Source organism: Drosophila rhopaloa, unplaced genomic scaffold (assembly GCF_018152115.1).
Source record: "Drosophila rhopaloa isolate 14029-0021.01 unplaced genomic scaffold, ASM1815211v1 contig_167, whole genome shotgun sequence".
Taxonomy (NCBI): domain Eukaryota; kingdom Metazoa; phylum Arthropoda; class Insecta; order Diptera; family Drosophilidae; genus Drosophila; species Drosophila rhopaloa.
In genome coordinates, this window is record NW_025335047.1 from 887,429 (window position 1) to 907,626 (window position 20,198).

Below are 20,198 nucleotides of genomic sequence, written 5' to 3' on the forward strand. Positions count from 1 at the left end.
GCTCCTCGATTGTCTGCAGTGTGTCTCATGTGTTTTTCTTTTTTGGGAACTGACCAACAGACACTGACTTTTGCCTTTTGTTGGGTATTCGACCCGCTGCCATGTTTTATTTATGGTATTTCTGCCTGGTCGAAGGATCCCTTTGGGGGCATCCACATCCACATCCTCATACACATCCACATCCTGCACACGGCATTTTCCCTTTGCATGCATATTGGCCTGTTTTATTGTTGTTGCGTAATAAACTTAATGGCTGGCAAGTGTGAACACACTGGAATTCAAGGAGTGAGAACTCGGTGTAACTGCCAGTTTACTCGCAACTTCGAGCTGAACTCGTTTTGAATTTATGTTAAACATTCTGCTGACCACAAGGCTTGCGTTCGAAATCGAGCTGTTTAACTTGCCGCCTGGGAATTGTAAAGGGCAAAATATGGAGTCAAAGTGGATGATATTTAATATACATGTTTATATTTATTTCTTTGTATTGTTTATTCTATAAAGAATGAATTAAAGAGCTACTAAAAGTCAAATACATGGCATTGATTAGAATTGGTAACAATTTATCTATTTTTATCAAACAAATATTTATTTGTTCAATCAAAGCTTTTTTTATGACATTGTCTTTAAATGAAATATTAATTAAATATGTCGTTTACCCTCGATATTAAGAACTGTGCCAAGTACCATCGTTATTCCCTAAATTTAAATAATAAATTCACGGGCTTTCCTTAAGGATCTAATTCAAAATTCGACCCCAAACCCAGTGATAATCTCCATATGACAGCACATTCAGTTCGCATACGTCGAAACGAGTTGAATTTTGCATGAGCTGCGGGCCACAGGACGAGAATTCTGTGTGCGTGTGTGTCAAAAACTAATTGCATTTGTGCTGACTGCATTAGATGACAGTCGTTAACAGGACGAAGTGACACAGTGACAGCGACAGTGACATGAGCAGTGGCAAGGCAAAGTGAACGTGATGCTGCACTTTTGTGCAGGACACCATCCTGCAGTCCTGCTGCTCAAATTGCATTACAAATACGTGAAGTGAACGTGGGCAAGGACATTAAAACAATGGTCTGTGAAATTTCCTACTCAAGTTGCTTCCTCATTGCCGTCATCCCTTCTCCAAAAGCTGTTGTTCCTGCTGCTTCTTTTGCTTTGCTGTCAATGCTTTCACCATAAAACACAACACGAGAAGAAAAGTGCATTTTAAAAATGCATAAGAGCCATGAGCGTTTATCATATTGTCGGGTTGCCGTTTACTTAGTGAGTGGAACAGCTAATAATGCATGTGCACGTAAATGGAATTCTAGATGAGGTGAGAGTGGTGTAATACAATCCCTTAAAGTGTGCCGACAGCGAGTGAAGCGTCTCTATCGATCCAGGGCAATGGGATTCCTTTTCTAGTCCCACGAATCCCAACTAATAGACACCCCAAATAACACCCAACCTAATGAACTAGCCGTTCAGCGCCTAAGTTATAGCCAAAAATCAACGTAGACATATAAGGGACCGCAATTAATCACAGGGGCTTTGCAGGAAAAACTTGTGCAAACAAAAGTGTTTAGGTCCCAAAAGGTTTTCCAGGTCCAGACAAGCATTTTGGGGGGCGGAACCAATCTCCCCCGGCACCAATTTCCACACAACTCACTTACTGACAGAGTTCAATAAATTAGATTTTCCCCGGAGCAGTGACGTAGATGATGTCTGTGGCATCAAAGGATGAAGGCTATAGATGATCCTGATGCTGACAGCGCAGCAAAAGGAGACGTGGATGGAAAAAAAATATTGAGGAGACGCCGGATGTGCCTTACGATAATTATGTTGATGCTAATGATGATTAGGTCTTTGGCTAAAATGTCTTAATCAAATTATGCTTACTTTGATGTTGCTGGAAGGACCTCCCTTGTAGCCAAAGGACATCGAATCCTGGCCAAGTACACTTAATGAGCTTACATTTTTCGCCCCACCCCAACCGCCTCTCAACCTCGATTGCCTGCTTTTCTTGTCAGCTGACGGCAACACTACACATAAAAGAGGAAGTTTTTGCCATGCAACTTAATTAGAGAACGCCAAGTGGTAAACCGGAAAATATAGCACACATGTCTGGCCACCAGCCAACCCCAGTAACTTGAATTTTTGCACCCTCGGGAGACACTTTTCGGGGGCGAAAATCCCAGCATCGCGTTCCCGCTAAAACGTAATCAGAGTCTTGGAAAACTTTAACTACGTGGCTAACCCAATTTCGGCCTTTGGCGTGTGCACAAATTTGCTGCACGTCGCGGCGCTTTAACATAGTTAACACATGCCTTATGTTTTCTAAAGGATGAGCTCTCCGGACACACATGCGTGCTAAAAACTACTTAATATTAACATAACTTCATTCTGAAATATAACTTGTCCCAACTTCAACACACTCAGATTACTATTCACAAAATGTTAACTTCAATATCTTCAAGTATTCCTAAATATATTTTTTAGTGTCCGAATTAAAGTATGTATATATGAGGCCCCACCAGATTATATCCTATTTCCTATGTAAGCTCATTTGCTGCCATTTAAACTGCAAGTAGCCGCCTTGAAGAAGAAACGCCAGCTTATTGCCCTTGCAGCAAAAAATAAAAACAAAGCTGGCAGAAATGAAAAATTAAAAAAAAAGAAGCAAATCCAAGTCGCTGGCGATGAGGGTCAGGTCAGATGTTGGAAATGATGCTAGGCATCTGCTCCCAAAAGGTTTTGCCATCCACGGGTCGTATACTTAATGCCCTCTATGTGAGTTTTTTTGTGAGGCAGCCTCTCCAATTGCATTGTGCGTATAATTGCGATGCTTGGCTTAAACGTGCGCTGACCTCTGACAACAAAAAAAATACACAACTCCGAGGAAAAACGAAAGAAAAAAACAGATGCAGAGAGCTGCATTCGTTTGTGTTTATAACGGCATTATGAGTCTTAAGCTCGGGGTAAGCTAAAAAAGGTAAAAGAAATAAAAATAGAATAATAAAAGCCTGAAAAAGCAAACAAACGAGGCTAAAACAGAGAAATGGAGAAGGACAGAGCGAATGCAATGTCACAGACAAAACGGCGACAAAATGAAAGAAAAGCAATGGCAGCAACATCGTGTCGTCGTTATGCACAAAAACCAGGCAGCCCAAGCCCAAATGCTAAAGCAGATTTATGTCCCCGTAGTCCCCCTTACCCTTCCCCTCCCCCTTCCCCGCCCATTTTTCGAGTTCCTGCTCATCCCATATTGGCGCATCTTCACCTAACTGAAAAACACATTCAACAAACGAGATTTGCGTAATTCCTGCAGCTCAGCGCCGAAGAGAAGGTTTCTCGTCTCGTCTCGGTTGTTTTTGCTGTTTTGTTGTTTGCCGGTTGCTTGTTCCTGGCAATGTTTGTTGTCAGTCTGTTAGTTGTTGTTGTGGATGCTGCTTTGGGATATTCCTTTGCCGTGTGCTGAATACCCTGCCCAGGTGGCAATAACCAGGATTTGCTAATAGCATTTTGCTCTAGGAAATCACTCACAAATAGTAAACCAAGAGGCGTATCCCATTTATTACTTTTCAATTTCTGGGAATTATATTATTACTAATCAGCTAAATAAAAGCTTAGATTGACATATCATATTAGATACTACCAGATAGCTACTTAAGATTTTTATTTTATTTAAGATAACTGAATAATGTTTTCAGAGCAATTTATTTTTGTATATGTTCTTTTTTAAGATTAAGCAAAAGAAAGAAAAGAATACTGCCAGTAATTTCGATAATAATTCCATTTAAGATTGCATATGCACTCCTTGAATATAGTAGAGTATTTAGTGGTCGTTTGGCGTCTTAAAGTTTACTCAGCTCCTTGTTCCACAGATGCTGGCAGTTTAGAAACGTCGCTGTCTGTTTACGAGAGTTTTATTTCGCATGCCACGCCAAACGGCAAACGGCGAACGGCACAAAGCCTGACAATGCTAGATGTGGATGGCTGGGACTCAGCCCCTGACTTTGGCTCTGACTTTGGACTCAGGTTCAGCATCAGCTTTAGCATCAGTTTAAGCTTCAGTTTTAGCTGCGGAATCAGCTCTGGCATGGAGTTTTGGCCTTAGCTGCAATATGAGTTGTGGGCACTGGTACATCATCGTCATCGTCACATAGCGGCACTTCTTTTTCTTTTTTATTTTTCCTGTTTTTCCCCGATTTTTCTTTTTTTAGTTTTGCGGCATGTTTGCGCTTTTTTTTTGGCTTGCAGTCGCTGCTATGTTTTTTTTGACTGTCGACGGTTGTCGCATCTTTCCGGCACATATTTTTGTTGGTATTCTCTTTGAGGATAGTTTCCCTTTTGCAGTGCTAATTCCAAGCTCTGGGCCATGCTATCGATGCATCTGGGCGTTCCTCGCGAAGCCGGTGAAATATTGCACGTGCAACTGTTCAGCTGTTCAGCTGTTCAACTTGTCTCGAGCTTTTCCGGCGAGAGCTACGACTTCCGCCGCAGAGGCATCACTTGCATTTTCCGCAATCGCAATCGCACGACGTCTGTGCAAATGCTGGATATCATTGTTTGGCTGGCAAATACGGTGCAAAAAAATAAGAAATGGAGGTCTGCACTCGAAAAAGTGTATTGATTATAAAACTGACAGTTTGGATATTATAAGCATTTGATATTTTGCAAGACCCTTTTTTTTTCTTTTTTAATGATAAAAATTAGATAACTATCACCAACATCTTGTAAACATAAGTTAAAATAATCAACAAGTTTTGCAGTTTTGTTATTTTAACACAAATTTTGTTCATGCCTATAGAAACAAATAATTGTGTTGATCCTATATCTTTTGCTAAGCCTTCCCTTTTCCAGTGATGAAATATTCCCATGGCTCTGGTCTTTATTATAGTTCAGTTTTGGCTAATCATGCCAGGGAATTCCCCTTTTTTCCAGGTGTACAAGTCCACGCTCACCTTGAATTTCTTTGGCGCTTTGTTCGCTGGCCCATTCAAACGCTTGGGCAAACAAACGGCGGAGCCAACTGACAGCGACACAGGGCGCAAAGAAGTCGGGGGATCGGTGATACGGGGTCTCCGGGAATCGGACGTCGGACGTTGGACGTCGGACCACCAGGTGAGTGAGTTATCTGATGGCCGTCAAGTTGGACCGCCTGCCACCCACCAGAAAGCTGGCCACCCGCTGATGTCTGTCCGTTCTGTATTTGCGTTTAAAGTTTTTTTGATTGAATTGTTGCAAATTGTTTGCAAATCTATTTCGCCGGCCCCTCTACCTCAACCGATTGAACAATTGCTTTTTGTCTTGTCTGCGGTGCGGGGGCTTTGTGGCCACGCAGATACTCGTATTCAGATATTCAGATATAGCCGGCAAGTCTCGACTTGACACTGAGTTATGGTTCTGACAGCTGCAAAAGGCAACGAGCGGGCGCAAAAAACTCTTGGCCAGTTTTGGCTTGGTATTCAAGTTTCCGAATTTCTGTTTCTTTCAAGGGGCGCTTTGTTAATCCTATTATCCAACCGAAGCGCAACTTCAGCAACAGATAAAGTAATTACCCCAGCTGCCCCAAAAGCAAAGGCAAAAAAAAAGCAACGCCGGAAAACTGTTTCGCTGAGTTGGAAAAAAAGGTAAAAAATTTGGGGCCTTTGGGTCTAACCTTTTACCTCTTATTAATTACGTCATTTAATACGTTTGAATTTTGGATTTCGCTCAAGACCTCTCTGCAGAGAAAAAAATTATAGCTCGCTGGGAAACAGATATTTTTGTGGGTAAATGAATGCATCATGGCATTAAAAGGCATTCGAAGAGGGACCAAATTTAAATATAATATAATTTTTGTTTACATGTTGATTTATTAAAAGTGTGTCATTTCATTTTGTAAGTTTTTAAGATTCAAAACCATCATAGCATTATTCTATTTAATAAATATACTTTTTTTTCTGTGCCCTAGAATTATAATCCATTGTTTTTAAGTATCTATGCCGTTATTAAACATTTGCTATGGAAATGCTGCCATTTTCGTTCTGACTTCATGGGTCAAATCAATGGTCTGGCCTTGGAAAATGGCCCAAATTACAGTCTATAACTGCAAGCATGGCCAACATTAAATTGAAGCACACAAAGATACTGGGATAGCCAGATAGCCAGATACACAGGATACAGGTGTGGGTGCTGAAATCTAGACGCCGGCATTTATTTAGCCATTAAACACGCTTCATGGGGTTTGCTTATTTTCATTTTCATTATCAATTTGAGCGTGGTTCGTCGTCCGGTTTTTCGAATGGCGGGGTATAGTAAAAAAGCTTTTAAATTAATTATGTTGGCCATAAACTGCAGGTTTATTTCGGCCAGCAGTGACGCGAGCTGCGAGTTGCGGACTCTAATTAAATGTCGCTCGGGGGCCTGGCCAACTTTTCTGGCTCCAACATTTTATAAACCCGATACCTATGTACGTATGTATATGGCAATTTCGAATAGCTGGCATGAAGTGTTTGCTCGTGAAGCACTCGAACTAACCATTTTCCATTTCGGCCTGTCATTGTGGCCAGTGTGAAGTGAAGTGTGTGTTGTGGCGCGGAATGATTTACATAAATTCTCCAATGGCACCCTGTATTGACAGAATCAAGCGCTGGACAAACAATGCCCACACACTCCGGCTCGAAACCGCTTTAACCGTTAAGAAATAATTATATAACCTTATCCAGCAATAACAAGCTTATGCCATTTAGGCCACCTCAAGCGCCAAGAAGTGTCGATCTGCTTGGGAGCACTCGAAAAGTGGCCAAGAAACTGCGCCCCGGCTTAAAGCAAATGTCATTAGCATGGTAAGCGTGATAAATGGCCCGCAGACTCACAGATTTGGTCTATATGCTCACGTAGAGTTGCCCGTCTGGGTATGAAGTCGTCAAAATCATTTGTCACAGTTTTGCCAGCCTTTAAGTGACTGGTCTCCAGGGTCTCTGCAGCAGAGGTTTTGTCTCGATTTCGGCGGGTTCAACTCCATTTTTCAGACTTTAGGTCTCGGGAACTTTATGACCTCTGGAAATTTGTGTCAAGCTTAGTTAGGGGATTTTTAAAAAATGGTGAAAATCCAGGAATTTGTACTTTAATAGTTCTTTGATTTGAAATTCTGACTGTTCAGCTGCCATTAACTCTTGTTTGTTTAATTATGCTTTTACAAAATAATTCTGCCCAATGTTATTAGGCAAGTTTTAAAAAAACTAATACAAAAATCTAGTTTTAATTAAAAAGTTCAAAGTTTTTGTAAAAACGTACGCTGGTATAATAATACGTTTAACACTAATTTAATTTTTGGATTCACTATGCTCACTTTCATACATTCATGACATTTTAATTTCATTCACTTTTTATTTGTCGACTTAAATTTGACCCCAAAGATAACGCATTCCAAAAAATCACTCATACGCAACGTTTGGCGCAGCTCTTGTCGTGGCCATGAAATATCGATTACGCAACTGCAGAGAAGAGATGTAAAGATATATGCTGCAGAATTGACTGACTGGGCTTCAGATGAAATGGAAAACGAATCAGTTGCAGATAGGAAAAGGCAGCCTATAATAAATTTGATATTCACATTGATATTGTTCATATAATTGTGATGTGGGCATAATATAATGTAGTCTGGCCATATCTAAACCGGGTTTAAAAGAGGAAGAATCTAGTAGCAATATAGCTTATTTTTTTAAATAATCAAAGCAAAATCGACCATATATATTTGCTTCAAATCGATCATTTATTTTTCTTTCTGTGTATATATATTTACTCCCCTCGCTCCCTGTTTTCACATTAATGGTGGACTGCAGCCGATTGGTGGCTTTAAGTGCGTGCGCTTAGTGCCATCGGCAGCCGTCAAAATCAACACGGCCAAAACGACAACGTCCCCGTGGCAATTTGACAGACAGTCTGCCCGAGTTCCCCTCGTTTCCCTCGTGCCGACTCTCGACGTCTTTGGCCTTTTATCGTGTAAATAAAATTACGTTTTGAGGCTGGCGGCCACACGCATTTTTTCCGCTGCTATTTTTGCATATCAGACCATCGTCATCGGCGCAGCGCGGCTCTTTGAGTTTTCATTCATGGCTAAGCTTTCGACGTTGTTTGTCGTGGCTTTTTTCTGGGTTTTCGGAATTTGTCGGCGGCGAGTCTTTTATCAATCATGTGGCCGAGGTGAGTCGCCCCGTTCCGCCAATAATGACAAGCGATAAGTTGTGCCAGCGAGTACTTGCTCTGGCCAGTTTTTAACTCATTAATGGCGACCCCCGCGGGGCAGAAACACAGCCACTTGGCTGCTGTCAAACTGTTGCCACGCCCCCTAATGCCATAGCCCCCGGCTTTCGGCTGGGATCTTGTAAAATTATTATAAATCTCCCCTGATGAGCTGTGATTATTAGCGTTTTACGTGCTCCAATTTCTGCACATGCAACACACGCCACAAGTTTCTTGTGTCATTAGTCAGTTCCTGGAATTTCTAAACTCGTCTGTCGTCGTGGTTGAGTTCCCTGATTCCCGACTCCCGACTGCCGGTCGATCAATCAGGAACCACTTCACTCATCGCCCGTGGACGATTCACGCTTAACTGGTGCATTTACATTGCACACACTTGCATGCAGAACTTATATCGAATATATATATATATATATATATAAGGCCCGACTTTACGGCATCTGCATAATTAACTGGCGGCCCTTTAAGTCGCTGCTAATTATGTCGCAGACCTCACAGGCTCAACGCATCGGAGATGACAGGAATTTGCATTGAGTATGATCGGGCATCATGTTGTAGTTGAACCTTATCTCGCTTGAGCATCAGCCGATTACCCTGAATTATTCATGGGAAAAAACCTTCAATGAGGTTATTTTTGTACCGAGTTCAAATGTATTTTAGTTTTTATATTCCTTTTATAAAGATCTCAAAAAGGATTTAATTAACAATATGGTTCATGTTGTTTATTGGTCATCAAATTGTTTCTCCATCAAGATATTTTTCTGATCACAGCAGAACAAATTTAATTTGTCTATAGTTTTCTTTGGAATGTGATTTATCCACAAACGATATTGACTTGATGTCATCGAGTTATTTTATAGCTTTTTAATGAAACTTCCCCCCAACATGCATAACTGATTTATGTCCTCTATTTCGTTCTCGGAATCGGAATATTTTTCAATTAAAAGCCAGATAGGCAAATACAAATATGCCGGCTGGGAGTTTCCCTCTTCATGTGGGTTTTATTGGGACAAGATTTTGCAAAGGTTTGCTGAAATCAAAGAGCAGCAAACCAGGCCATCCAGCGTGGAGAAGAATAACAACAATTTCTTTGATTTGCCCGCACAATGATGGCAACTATGAGATGGCGTGCAGAATCAGCACAATTTTTCCCAGTCAAGCTGAATGGAGACAAAGGGATACACCAGGCGACCCATTTAATTTGGCAAACGTGAGCAGTTTTAAGCCAAGAGAGGCGAAGCCCGTCGAGATGGAAAGGCGGTGGAAAACAGCAGACATATGTGGCTATGGACGTGTGAATGATGACACTTTGCATGTTTGCCAAGTCACAAGGCCCTGCACTAAATATTGATGAGGATGGTGGATGGTTGGCACCCCAAAAAAAACTCCGAGGCACGTGCAAAGTATGCAACACTTTTTTGTAGCCACAAAACGCTCTTCGGGATGATGATGATGAGGATAATATAGGGGTGAAAGCGAAAGAGTTGGCCATGTTTGTTGGGAAAGTGGGGGGAAAATGCAAAGCCGACTTACCTTGATCTCGTGTATAAACTCGGTTTCATCCAGCAAATTAATGCGCACGGACATAATCCGTGAGGGGCGACAAAGGCAGTTCATGTTTGTTTAAGCCTTGTGTTTTGTCCCCTTGACAAGATTAAGTATACGCCGCGTTGCCTCCCAGACTGTTGGACATTTTCTGCAATGGAAAAGATAGAAAGTGGCAATTAATATCGTGCAGTTAATTAGCTAGCAATTAGTGGGAATGCAACTGCAACTAACAAACTGGTTTGCTTTTGTATGTAAACATGGAGGTAAAAATCTCAGGCATTCGAGCCGAGTTAAAGCCACTAGGCCTTGTTTTAATAACTCTTTTGGCATCGGGGCTTATCTGCCAGGCAGATCAGCTGCAAAAGCAACATCAACATCATCAGCAGCAATGACAGTCAGACTGTCAGCGGTTGCCGCTCCCTAGTCAAGCATTATCATTATAATTTTATAATTGCGGTTGTTTGCCAGCGATAAGTTTAATATGCATGAAGTGGAAGAAGCAGAGAAGAATCACCTACGGCAGACCCAACACTACACCACCAACAAAGTCGCTTAAGCGGATTAGTTAAAGGGCTCTCCGGGTTTTCCTCTGACTGTGTGTGTGTGTGTGTATTGGCCAAAAGCAGATTATGTCATTAGAGCCATAGTGCGGGGCCCCGGGAAGGGAAGGAGAAGGAGAAGGAAGGGGAGGAAGCGCCGGGCTTTAGGTTGCCATCGGTTTAAAGCCACCATGACGAAATACGCGGTACAGTGGAACCTGATTCAGGGGAGAAGCCCCCAGCAGAAGAAATGCGGCTGATAACGCGCGAAATCTAAGCACACTTAAGTATGATGGACAACTGCATGTGACGCCCCCGTAAAGCAATGACTAACATGTTAAGATTGTGAGTTCCTGTTCAAAAAAAATAGTCTAAAGACTAACATTTCAATCGTTGAGCCCATCAAATTAGTTTGAGCCCCAAACAAATTAAGCCATGGCAGGGTCTGCTGTATTCCACATATTCCGCTGATATCTCTCGGCAACTTCACACAACATTCGCCGACAGTCGGAGAAAGAAAATGAGTACGCCTTTTGTAGCGGCTGCAACTACAAAATAATTAATGTGCACTCGCATAATGAAAGGCAGCGAGTGCGCCGGCAAAGGAGCAGCTGAAAAACATGCCAACTTTTCACACATTTCACATGGCCAGACCTCAAGTCTGTTGTTTTGCATACACAAAAAAATATAAATTCACTTTGTTCATATCTCTCAAAATGTATATTTTTATAGAATAATGAAATCCCTTTTAGTTTGTATTATGAAATTGATATTCTTGATAATTTGGTTTTGACTTGTCAAATTGGCATGCTGCTTCAGTTCCAAAATTATACGAAAAGCCATCACATTAATCATATAATATACATTTTTCTCCGTGTAGGATTGCAAAGCAGATAGTGGTTGTCTGCTTTTTGTGCCGCTGCTTTCGTTAGACGCTAGTAGATGGCACATTTCCCATTGCCTGGCGCTCATTACACTAATGAAATATTATGCCTAATTAATGGAAAGTCGGCTGCCAAGTTGACTGACATCTGTCATACATATGTCTTTAACTTGGTCACTCTGTCAACGCAGCAACAGCATGAACATTCAGCAGCAACATCAATTAAAATGCATATTCCTCTGAATCTGAATGACAGCCACTATGAATGGAGAATGGAGACTGCACTGCATGTAATTTTAATTGCAGCCAAACGCATGCAACAACACAAGTTCATTGAACTTGCACGCCACTTCTTCTTTGCACCACCCACAAGTGGCAGCGCCTCAACGCACAGCGGAAATTACAATTTACATTTATGTGCCGCACTTTTACGATGGCATTTTCCACATTTTCCTTAAATTTAATGCTCATCTCGTTAAGCTCCCGCCTAGAAATAATGTACATTTAAATGGAAAGCACTTTGTGCGGTCATAAACTGATTCATTGCCATGTTCGGTTTCTAGGCAACAACTCTCCGAAATTTTGCATAAATCAACTTCTGCATAAAACTGTTTCTAAAAGCTTTAAGTTGTAATATAAATTTTAATTATCTAAATTATTAGTCACCGTATTAGCCTATTAGGCTTTAAGCTTAACACTTTTCAATTCACTATTACTAATACATATTAAAAACAAAAACACTACATTTTCCCCCCCTTTCGAGTGGTTTTCCCATTTTACATGGCTAACCACAAGAGCCTTTCACATCTTAGAAATCGCTTAAAAGTCAAATCAAAAATGTTCAACAAACGCCATAACTTAGGCCAACTTAACCGCAAGGCCATGTGCGAATGGGTCCCCGAAATACCGCCACCACACCATATGATAAATATGCCATTGATCGATTTTTGAGCAGCGTTACCCGTCCTTCGTCCTTCTTCCTTCGTTTCGTTACACATGACACTGGGGAAATTTATCGCCCGGCATATTTATAGCGTCATATCTTTATGCCCGAGCCTGTGTTTACAGGACATCATCAACATCAGCATCGTTTCTTGAGCCAGCGACACCCTCATAATTTCTTTTCCCATCAAATTTATCACAGCAGCAACGGGCGGTGGGCGTGACTTTTGGCCAAAACCCCCCATTTTCGTCGCCTCCCGGAAAAAACTTGGCTTGATTTATGATAAAGTGCGTGTGGCATTTGGTAGAAACCACCCGTCCTTTTGCCTATTTATCAGACGAAAACTTTGCTTTCAATTTTTCGGGGGATTTTACTACTTTCTTTCCCGTCGCTGGCTCTTTATTTTTCCTCTTCCTTTTTTTTTGGCTGGTATATTAATAATATTTGTGCTCCGAAAGTCTACTCCTCACATCAACATAAAGCCTGGTTCCTACTTGCATTCATTTTCTGCTTTTCTTTGCTTGATGGGACGGACGGGCGTATCAATAACTGAAAATGTCTCAAACAGCATTTTGTCATATTTCAATGGCTCAGAGGACCTCCAGGACCCTTCATCCCCGATTTTCCCTCTTTTTGCCATTTTATGTTTGCGGAAGTAACACCCAGCCAAGGCAAAAGCAAAGGCAAACAAACTTTCAGCACATCCATCTGGTTAGGGGAAAAAGAGGGGTTTTTGCCTGATTCTGGTTCTGGCTAAACGAAATTATTTATTACTTGCTGTGTGCGTAGAAGCTGCTGGTAATGATGATGAAAAACGTGAAAGCATCGAAGAGTGCAAATGGCAAAAAGGTGAGAATCAGGGGGAGGGATTCGTATTCGGATTCGGATTCGGAAGGATTGCCCAACCTCAGACATGAACATGAACCTGAACCAGTGCCAGACTTTCAGACTTTAATGATGATTAAATGCGCGCCGGGTTTCGGGCATTAGAGGGATATACTAAAGGCATAGGGATCCTGCTTTCAGGCACTGATTTCCTGCTCTTTTTTTAGTTGGCTGATTTGACTACGGAATGGAGCTTATTGGTTTCGGGGGCGGCGGGCAGTGAGATGTAAATAACTCTCAAATGAGCTGGAAAATTGAAGCCAAGGGCAAAGGCATTTATTTTTCCTAGTCTGCAAATGACTGAGAGTTAATGGAAGGTGGGCATGCCATGACTTCAGGCATGTAACAGACGTAAAAGGGTTCTTCCGAGATGCGTATATCTCGAGTTCCCAACAATGACATAATCCCGTCTAGAATTAGTTGGAAAAATATTCCGCTTTCAAAGGCACTCGAATCTTCTCTTAAGATATGCGTGCGCAAAATTACTTAATATTTGCCAGTCTCGTCTCGTTTTCTGACTCTGGCGCTAATTTCCAAGAATTTTCTAGCCCAGCTCATTCCTTCGGAGCAATATGCATGCCCAGATGTGCACTGAGAAAATTAAAAAAAAATTTATTTAAGAATATGAGCTTACAAACTGCTTCATTGACATTATTGTCTAACAAATTGTTAAAGATATTTATTTTCCAATGCATTTTGTTAGAATAAAACATCTGAATTCATGTTGAATATAAATTTATGTGCTGAAATTTATGAGGATTTTTTCAGATGAAATGTAACTTTTTTTGCAAGGTATAAAAAAGGGATGTTTACAATTATTTTCTAAAATACCCTTGTAATATGTAACAGATAATGGACATGTATTTATAAACAAGGATGCCATTTTTTTCTTGTGCATGGAGTTAGCCACAGTCACAGACGTGGCCGCAAAGGCAAAGGCAAGTTTGCAATCCGCAGGCGGGCATAAATTTTACAGCCACCACACACACAATTGGCACACAACATATGGTCCTTGAGGTGGGGCAGGGGTCAGGGGGTGGCAAGGGGCGAGAAGCAAGAGGTAGCTGGGCGTGGGCCTGGCAATACCTTGAGGCATTTGCAGCAATTAACACGGTCGACGGCGTGTCTTGGCGCCCACTTTCGACGGGGGCCACAATCAAAGCCAGATTCACAGCCTGCGAGTTTCTTTTTCTCACTTATATTTGGCACGTAATGAGCCGGTGGAACCCATTGGGCTGTCCAAGGCAGCCAGTCAGGCTCTAATTGCATTGACGCTTGTGCCCCGGTATGACATTGCTCATTCCTCATACCTTGACTTTACTCCGCTCCTCGGACTGACTGATTGAGTTGCAGTTAATTATGCCTCGCTGGCATTTCGATGATTTTAATGATTTGTAGCGGTTTGCGGGCAAATATTTCGCTCGATTCCTGCCCCCACTAAAGTGGCGTATACCCTGTATTTTTTCCGGTCCTAGAGCTGAGTCCTGGCCGTCGAGTGCAATGACACACAAGATTTTTGCACCGTGTGCTGTATGAGTATTTATTTACAGTTGCCGACAACGACAGCTGCCTCCAATGAATCAGCGTGTGTCGCCGTGTGTGCGTTAATATTTAAGCGGTTGCATGGGAACTTGTTAACACCAGCCAGCCAACAACGCAGACCCAGAATCCAGGCCCAGAGCCGACAGCCGAGACTATACTAAAGCCAAAGCCCAGACGAGCGCCAAGGGAGTGGGACTATCGAAGGGGTTTCAGGGGGGCCCAAGGGGGATAGAGGGGGGCTTAGAGGGGGCGACAGGAAGCTGCACGGCTACGTGAGTGATTGTCAAGTGCTTGACGCTGCAGACAAATGAAATTCGCTTAAAGTGCGCCACAGCCGCAGTCGCAGTCACAGTTGCAGTTGCACTTGGATATGCCGGCCAGGGTTCAGACTGGAGGTAAAGCCATACACTTGAAGGATTCTATATTTATTAAATATATTTACTTACGAGTCTTAAAGATTTTTGAATAGCCTTAATATAGTTATATATCTTCAAGCCCTATTGTTTTATCAGAGGAGTAATTAACATAATCATTTTAACAAGAAAAGAAAAGTATGTTAAAAGCCAGTAATTTCAAAATAAATAAATATTTTCAACTTATCTTTTTTAGTTTATTTAATTTAAACATACAAATTCTAATTATGCAAATTATTAAAGAATTCTTGGTCCTACAACCAAAGTGAATCAAAATTATATGCTACAGAATAATCTTTTCTTTTAAAAAGTGAATTCGGATTTGATGTTCATGTTTTTTTAATTACTGTAGCGTTTTAGTATGCTGAAAAATATGTTTATTCTTTAAGTGCAGCTATAGCTGATGCCAGTACAAACTTGACTGGCTTTCTGTGAGGGGGCGTGCCCCAAGGCAAAGTTGAGGCATGTTTCTGCATACCCAGCAGTGTTTGCATTCGAGGTGTATGCGGTTATGTAAATACTTGATTGCAGAACCAATTTTCAGCTCCAAACTGTGCCTAGCAAAGTGGGTATACCCTTTGTGTATAAAGGGTATGCCACAGCCTTTGGCCATCAGCTTCGTGCGGTTGTAGCCGAAGGTAACGTCATCATTCTTGCAGCAGCAATGCATTTCACCCTCTCACCCCTTCTGCCACTTGTGTATTTTCTTTTGTGGAAAAAAAATATATAAGTAAAGAAGAAAAATACTCTTTCTAGCTTTTCTCTTTCTTTAATGAAGGATGGGCTGGCTGCGAAACTGTAAAATAGAATCAACCCATCCGTCATGTGGCGGAAAATGCATTTTATTTTTTATTCCGTCTGGGAAATGCGTGAAAATTGCTTTATTTTTAATGACTCCCATCCAGAGGCAACTAAATGGGACAGTTGCATTTGCATACCTCCGAGATACAATGGAATCCCAGGCATTTCTGGTCGGTAAATGGGGGTGTTCCCTCAACTTCACTCTGTGTTCTCTGCATGTCATTAACTTTATGAGTGCTTAAATGTTGCTGACTGCAGCTCAAGGTAACGGAAACTGCAATTGCAGTTATGAGGCCGAGCCAGCCTGGTAAATTACCAAGATTATTCCGCCTCCAAGACCCTCACTGAGTCTTCTCAACCTGCCTTCTTCTTCGATTTACTGGTAGCAGCAATTCTCCAAAGTGTTTCACTTGCTGACAAACAATAAACCAGGCCAACATAAATTTTCCTACGCACCGAAATAGAAATGTGAAGAGGAGAGGAATGGCCATGGCTCCTACTTTTACCTCCCAGATCTACAAATACTGCCACCTTCCGACACACGTGTTACAAATTTTATATGAGCAAACAATTTCTGGGGGGCAGCAAGGAAAAAGGCGGAAATGGGCGGAGAGAATATAATATAAGCGCCACAACAGATAAAGGAAAATACCCACTGAGGAGTCAGCTGGCTGAAAGGCATTTTTATATATGCGCACAGGAAAAATGTCGTAAAAAAGTTTTACGATCAAACATTGCACTTTATGTGCTTTTATGTAAAATTACCGTACAACATTGGCAACATTGTCAGCTGAGCTGTAAAAGTAGCAGGAATAGCAGCAATAGAACAGCTCGAGGAGATGGTGGATCCAAGGAAGGTGGAGCGCCCAGGAAATAAGAGTCCCCAATCCACAAGGCAATCAGGCAAAGTTGCCGTGTGGCCGGGGTAAATCCAATTTTCTTATTTGAGTGACTGTTCCTCTTTCACGACACCACCTGCTACCTTTCTCCGCTTAAACTTTGCTATCTGCCAACTATGAGACATAAGTTATGGCACCAATTAGCCGCATCGTTTTAATTGATGCTTACCCAGCAACCCCTCCCCTCAAGACTCATTTTATGGCCACCAAAACTGGCACTTCATCTTGCATTAAATTTGGCCTGCATTTATGGCCCAAAGCAAAAGAGCTCGCTATCAGCGTCTTTTCAGGCGGTCAAGTCAAGTCATAAAATTGATGCCAAGTCGGGGAAAAAGGTCCCAGAACCATTAGCACACATTTATGCCATGCCATAAAATCCATTCTCGGCCAAATCAAAAGTGTCAAATGGCAAAGCTCATTTGCACATTAATAAGAATTTTATTCAAATTCCCGGTCAGCTGAAAATGTTTGATATGTCACGAGTATAAGGTAACCGAACAGGTTTCGTTTCATTGACCCATTTCTTTGGTTCTCAGAAGAATCTCAGTTAAATTGAGAAAGAGCAGCGGAGAAAGGGGCAAGTTCAGCGAACCACTCACACAAAACTTAAATGCGGGTCAGAAATGGTGAATTAATTTGCATAATTTATAAAGTGAAAAACGAGTTGGTTAACTTTCATTCACATAATCGCCACAATTAGGCAATCCGATTAGATTACAGTCTCCAGAAATTCGACTAGCCTTCTCATTAATGGATATGAAATTCATAATAAAGAAGACACATGAAATGAATGCTGTTTTATCTAAAAGTATTAATTATTATTTACTTATTATCACCCTATTTAGAAGTCTTTAATTTTAGCCATTCTCGTATGTTTTTATATATTTCTGTTTCCCCTCGTGAATCATCACAACCCAAGTGGTAATCAAGCCCCGTGCTTAGTTTAGTTTTTAATTGGGCACATGTCAGCTGACGAAAACAATAAATAAGAAAACGAGGAGGAGGAGGTGCACTTGCAGGGGGTGTTGTGCAGTTAAAGACCTCAGATTGATGACAGTCGATAAGAGCCACAGACAGTTGGAGTGAAGCCATCATAAAAACAGATCCCTTTATGGCATTATGCGATATAAATGTAATCAACAAATTGGACGACTGCAAACAGTGGCAAACACAGTGAGTGGAAAATGCCACGCAAAGTTGAAAATGCCTTTGGGGAACAACCGGGTCAGCAGACATTTCAGTTTAGGCCGCCGACATTTAGCCAGTGAAAAATGTCCCTCGTTAATGTATTTAATTGCGGCAAATGGGAAAAGTAGAGCAAGTGCCGAAGGATGGCCAAATATTTACAGACGGCTGGGTTTCGTTTCGTTTTGGTTACAGATTTTGGTTTCTGGTTTCTGTTTCGTAGGTTCAACGTTCAACGTTCAACGGTTTGGCGCTCTGTCAGCCATAATGAGCCCGGATCTGGGGGCCTGGGGATTTCGGTTCCTGGTTTTCCAGACCCCTCAGCCCCCGCACTACGACTCAATTACAATTTTGTGTGCTGTGTACCGCCGGTTGTTTGCGGCACTCAAGTTGTTTGGCCCTTCCGTATTTTACCCACCATGTGTTTGAGCTAAGCGTTCGTTTTGCGGTTTACTTAATACACTTTGCCGTGTGCTGCACTCGAACACTCGAACACGGAAACGCAAAGTGAAGCCAGATGAAGGCAAATTGATTGACACACTGAAATCTGAATACTTCACCGCCGGTGGCAAACGCTTCTTGCCGAGTGTAAATAATCGACTGGCTTCGTGTTGTGCGGTTTATGCGTTTTACTTAATTACCTATTTGAATTTTAAATGCCCTTTGATGTGGCGGGATTGGGCGGGAAATGGTGACTGGCATTTCCCCTTCGATTTTCCTAGCCTTTTGATGTGGGCGGCCGTCTGACACTCGTTTCCTGCCCATTCCTGTTCTTCCTTGTCGCGTGTAGATAAACCTCATTCCGGCCGTATAAATCAAATTGCAATTTGTTCTGGGCCAAAAAGGGCAAAAGCTAATAACTAAACAAACTGCGGGCCAGTAAATCAACGAGTCTCACGATAAAGCCCAAGACATCGCCTTTTTTACGCCGCTGCCAATGATGTTGTTTAGATGATTATGATGTACCATAGTTGTTCCTCGGTTTATTTGTGGATGCTGCCCGGGTTTGCCCGACTATGTTTCTTGTAGGTAGACCAGCAACGTGTTGCCCATAATTTATTGGCTGACAAAACAAATTCATTATGAAATGATAAGCCCAGGAAAATTGTCATGTTTAGGACGATGATCATGATGATGATGAGGCGGCGGCTTGTCAAAGAACATAAAGGCAGAGATAAACAGGAAAGTTTAAAATTTGCCTTGAGTTTTAGAGAAGAAGCTAGTTATGGAATTTCTATTTAATTAACTATATTAATACACATTCATATTTACTGTATTACTACAGAAGAACAATTGGAAAATGCTAATTGGCAGCTTCTGTTAGAAAGGCGAGTTATTGCCTAACACATCACGTTGGCACATCTTTGAGAAGGCAAGTCAGTTGAAACCCAGCTGAAACTGCTGGGGGTGACAGTAACCAGTAAGCAGTAACCGGTGAACAGTCTTCAGTAACAGTTACACCACAACTCCATTCCCTTCATCTCCGCCAATGTCAATGCCATTTCTGTGCCACTTCGAAGGCATCCCCTTTGCTCCTGGCCAACTCTAGATCCAGCTTCCAACTCCATCTCGAGATCCAGCAACAGCTCATAAAATGCCGGAATGACATGAAGCTGACAGGTAGTAGATTTTCAGCCTCAGCTCGCTGATTGCGGTTGCCACAGCTGCTCATCATCAGTTGGAAGTTGGAAGTTGGGTTCTTGCAGGCATTACAAGGCTTTAATAGACAAGCGCAGCGCAGAGCTGAATAAGATTAATGAAGCCGTTTAAAACGCTTCGGTTGTTTATCATCATACGGCATCCCTGAGCTTCTAAAGCTTCCACTACAGCTTCCCCAGATTTTTCCTGGCTGCTGTGCCTAATGTGCGCGGCATCCTCTCCGCATCATTCGCCGACCATTAGCCATTATAGCCGGAGATGCCGACAGGGCTGCAATCTTGGTTAGCCGGGGCAACAGGCTGATAGCCGGTCACAGCCTTATTAAGTCGCCATAAACCATAAGCTCACGTTTGGCTACGGCCGCAGCGAAACAAAAATGTGTACACAGAGAAAGATATTATGAGTGCCAATAGCATAGATCTAAATATTCAGAAGTCAAAAGAAATAAATATATCCAGTTATATCCAGTTATATCGTATGATGTTGTATCGGGATGTATCGGGATGTATCGGAATGTATCGGGATGTACCGGGATGTATCGGGATGTATCGGATATATCGATTACGCTAGCGTTAAAACTTTAATCTTTCTTTAATATTTCAAATATTATATAATGGCTATTTAATGGATTTTTCTCTATGCAGGAGAAAAGTAACTTTTAATAAAGGC

General features: G+C 41.8%; 1 protein-coding gene across 4 annotated transcripts in view; it reads right to left on the minus strand.

Moving 5' to 3' along the window:
• The window catches only part of LOC108040713 (band 4.1-like protein 4), a 59,998-nt gene that overhangs the window by 25,236 nt on the left and 14,564 nt on the right, over positions 1-20,198 (minus strand). For all 4 annotated transcript variants that reach the window (XM_017118286.2, XM_017118285.2, XM_017118284.2 and 1 more), the window contains exon 2: positions 9,766-9,928. In XM_017118286.2, coding sequence (XP_016973775.2) covers positions 9,766-9,849 — 84 coding nt within the window. In that variant the 5' untranslated portion in view covers positions 9,850-9,928. The remainder of the gene's footprint in view (positions 1-9,765; positions 9,929-20,198) is intronic.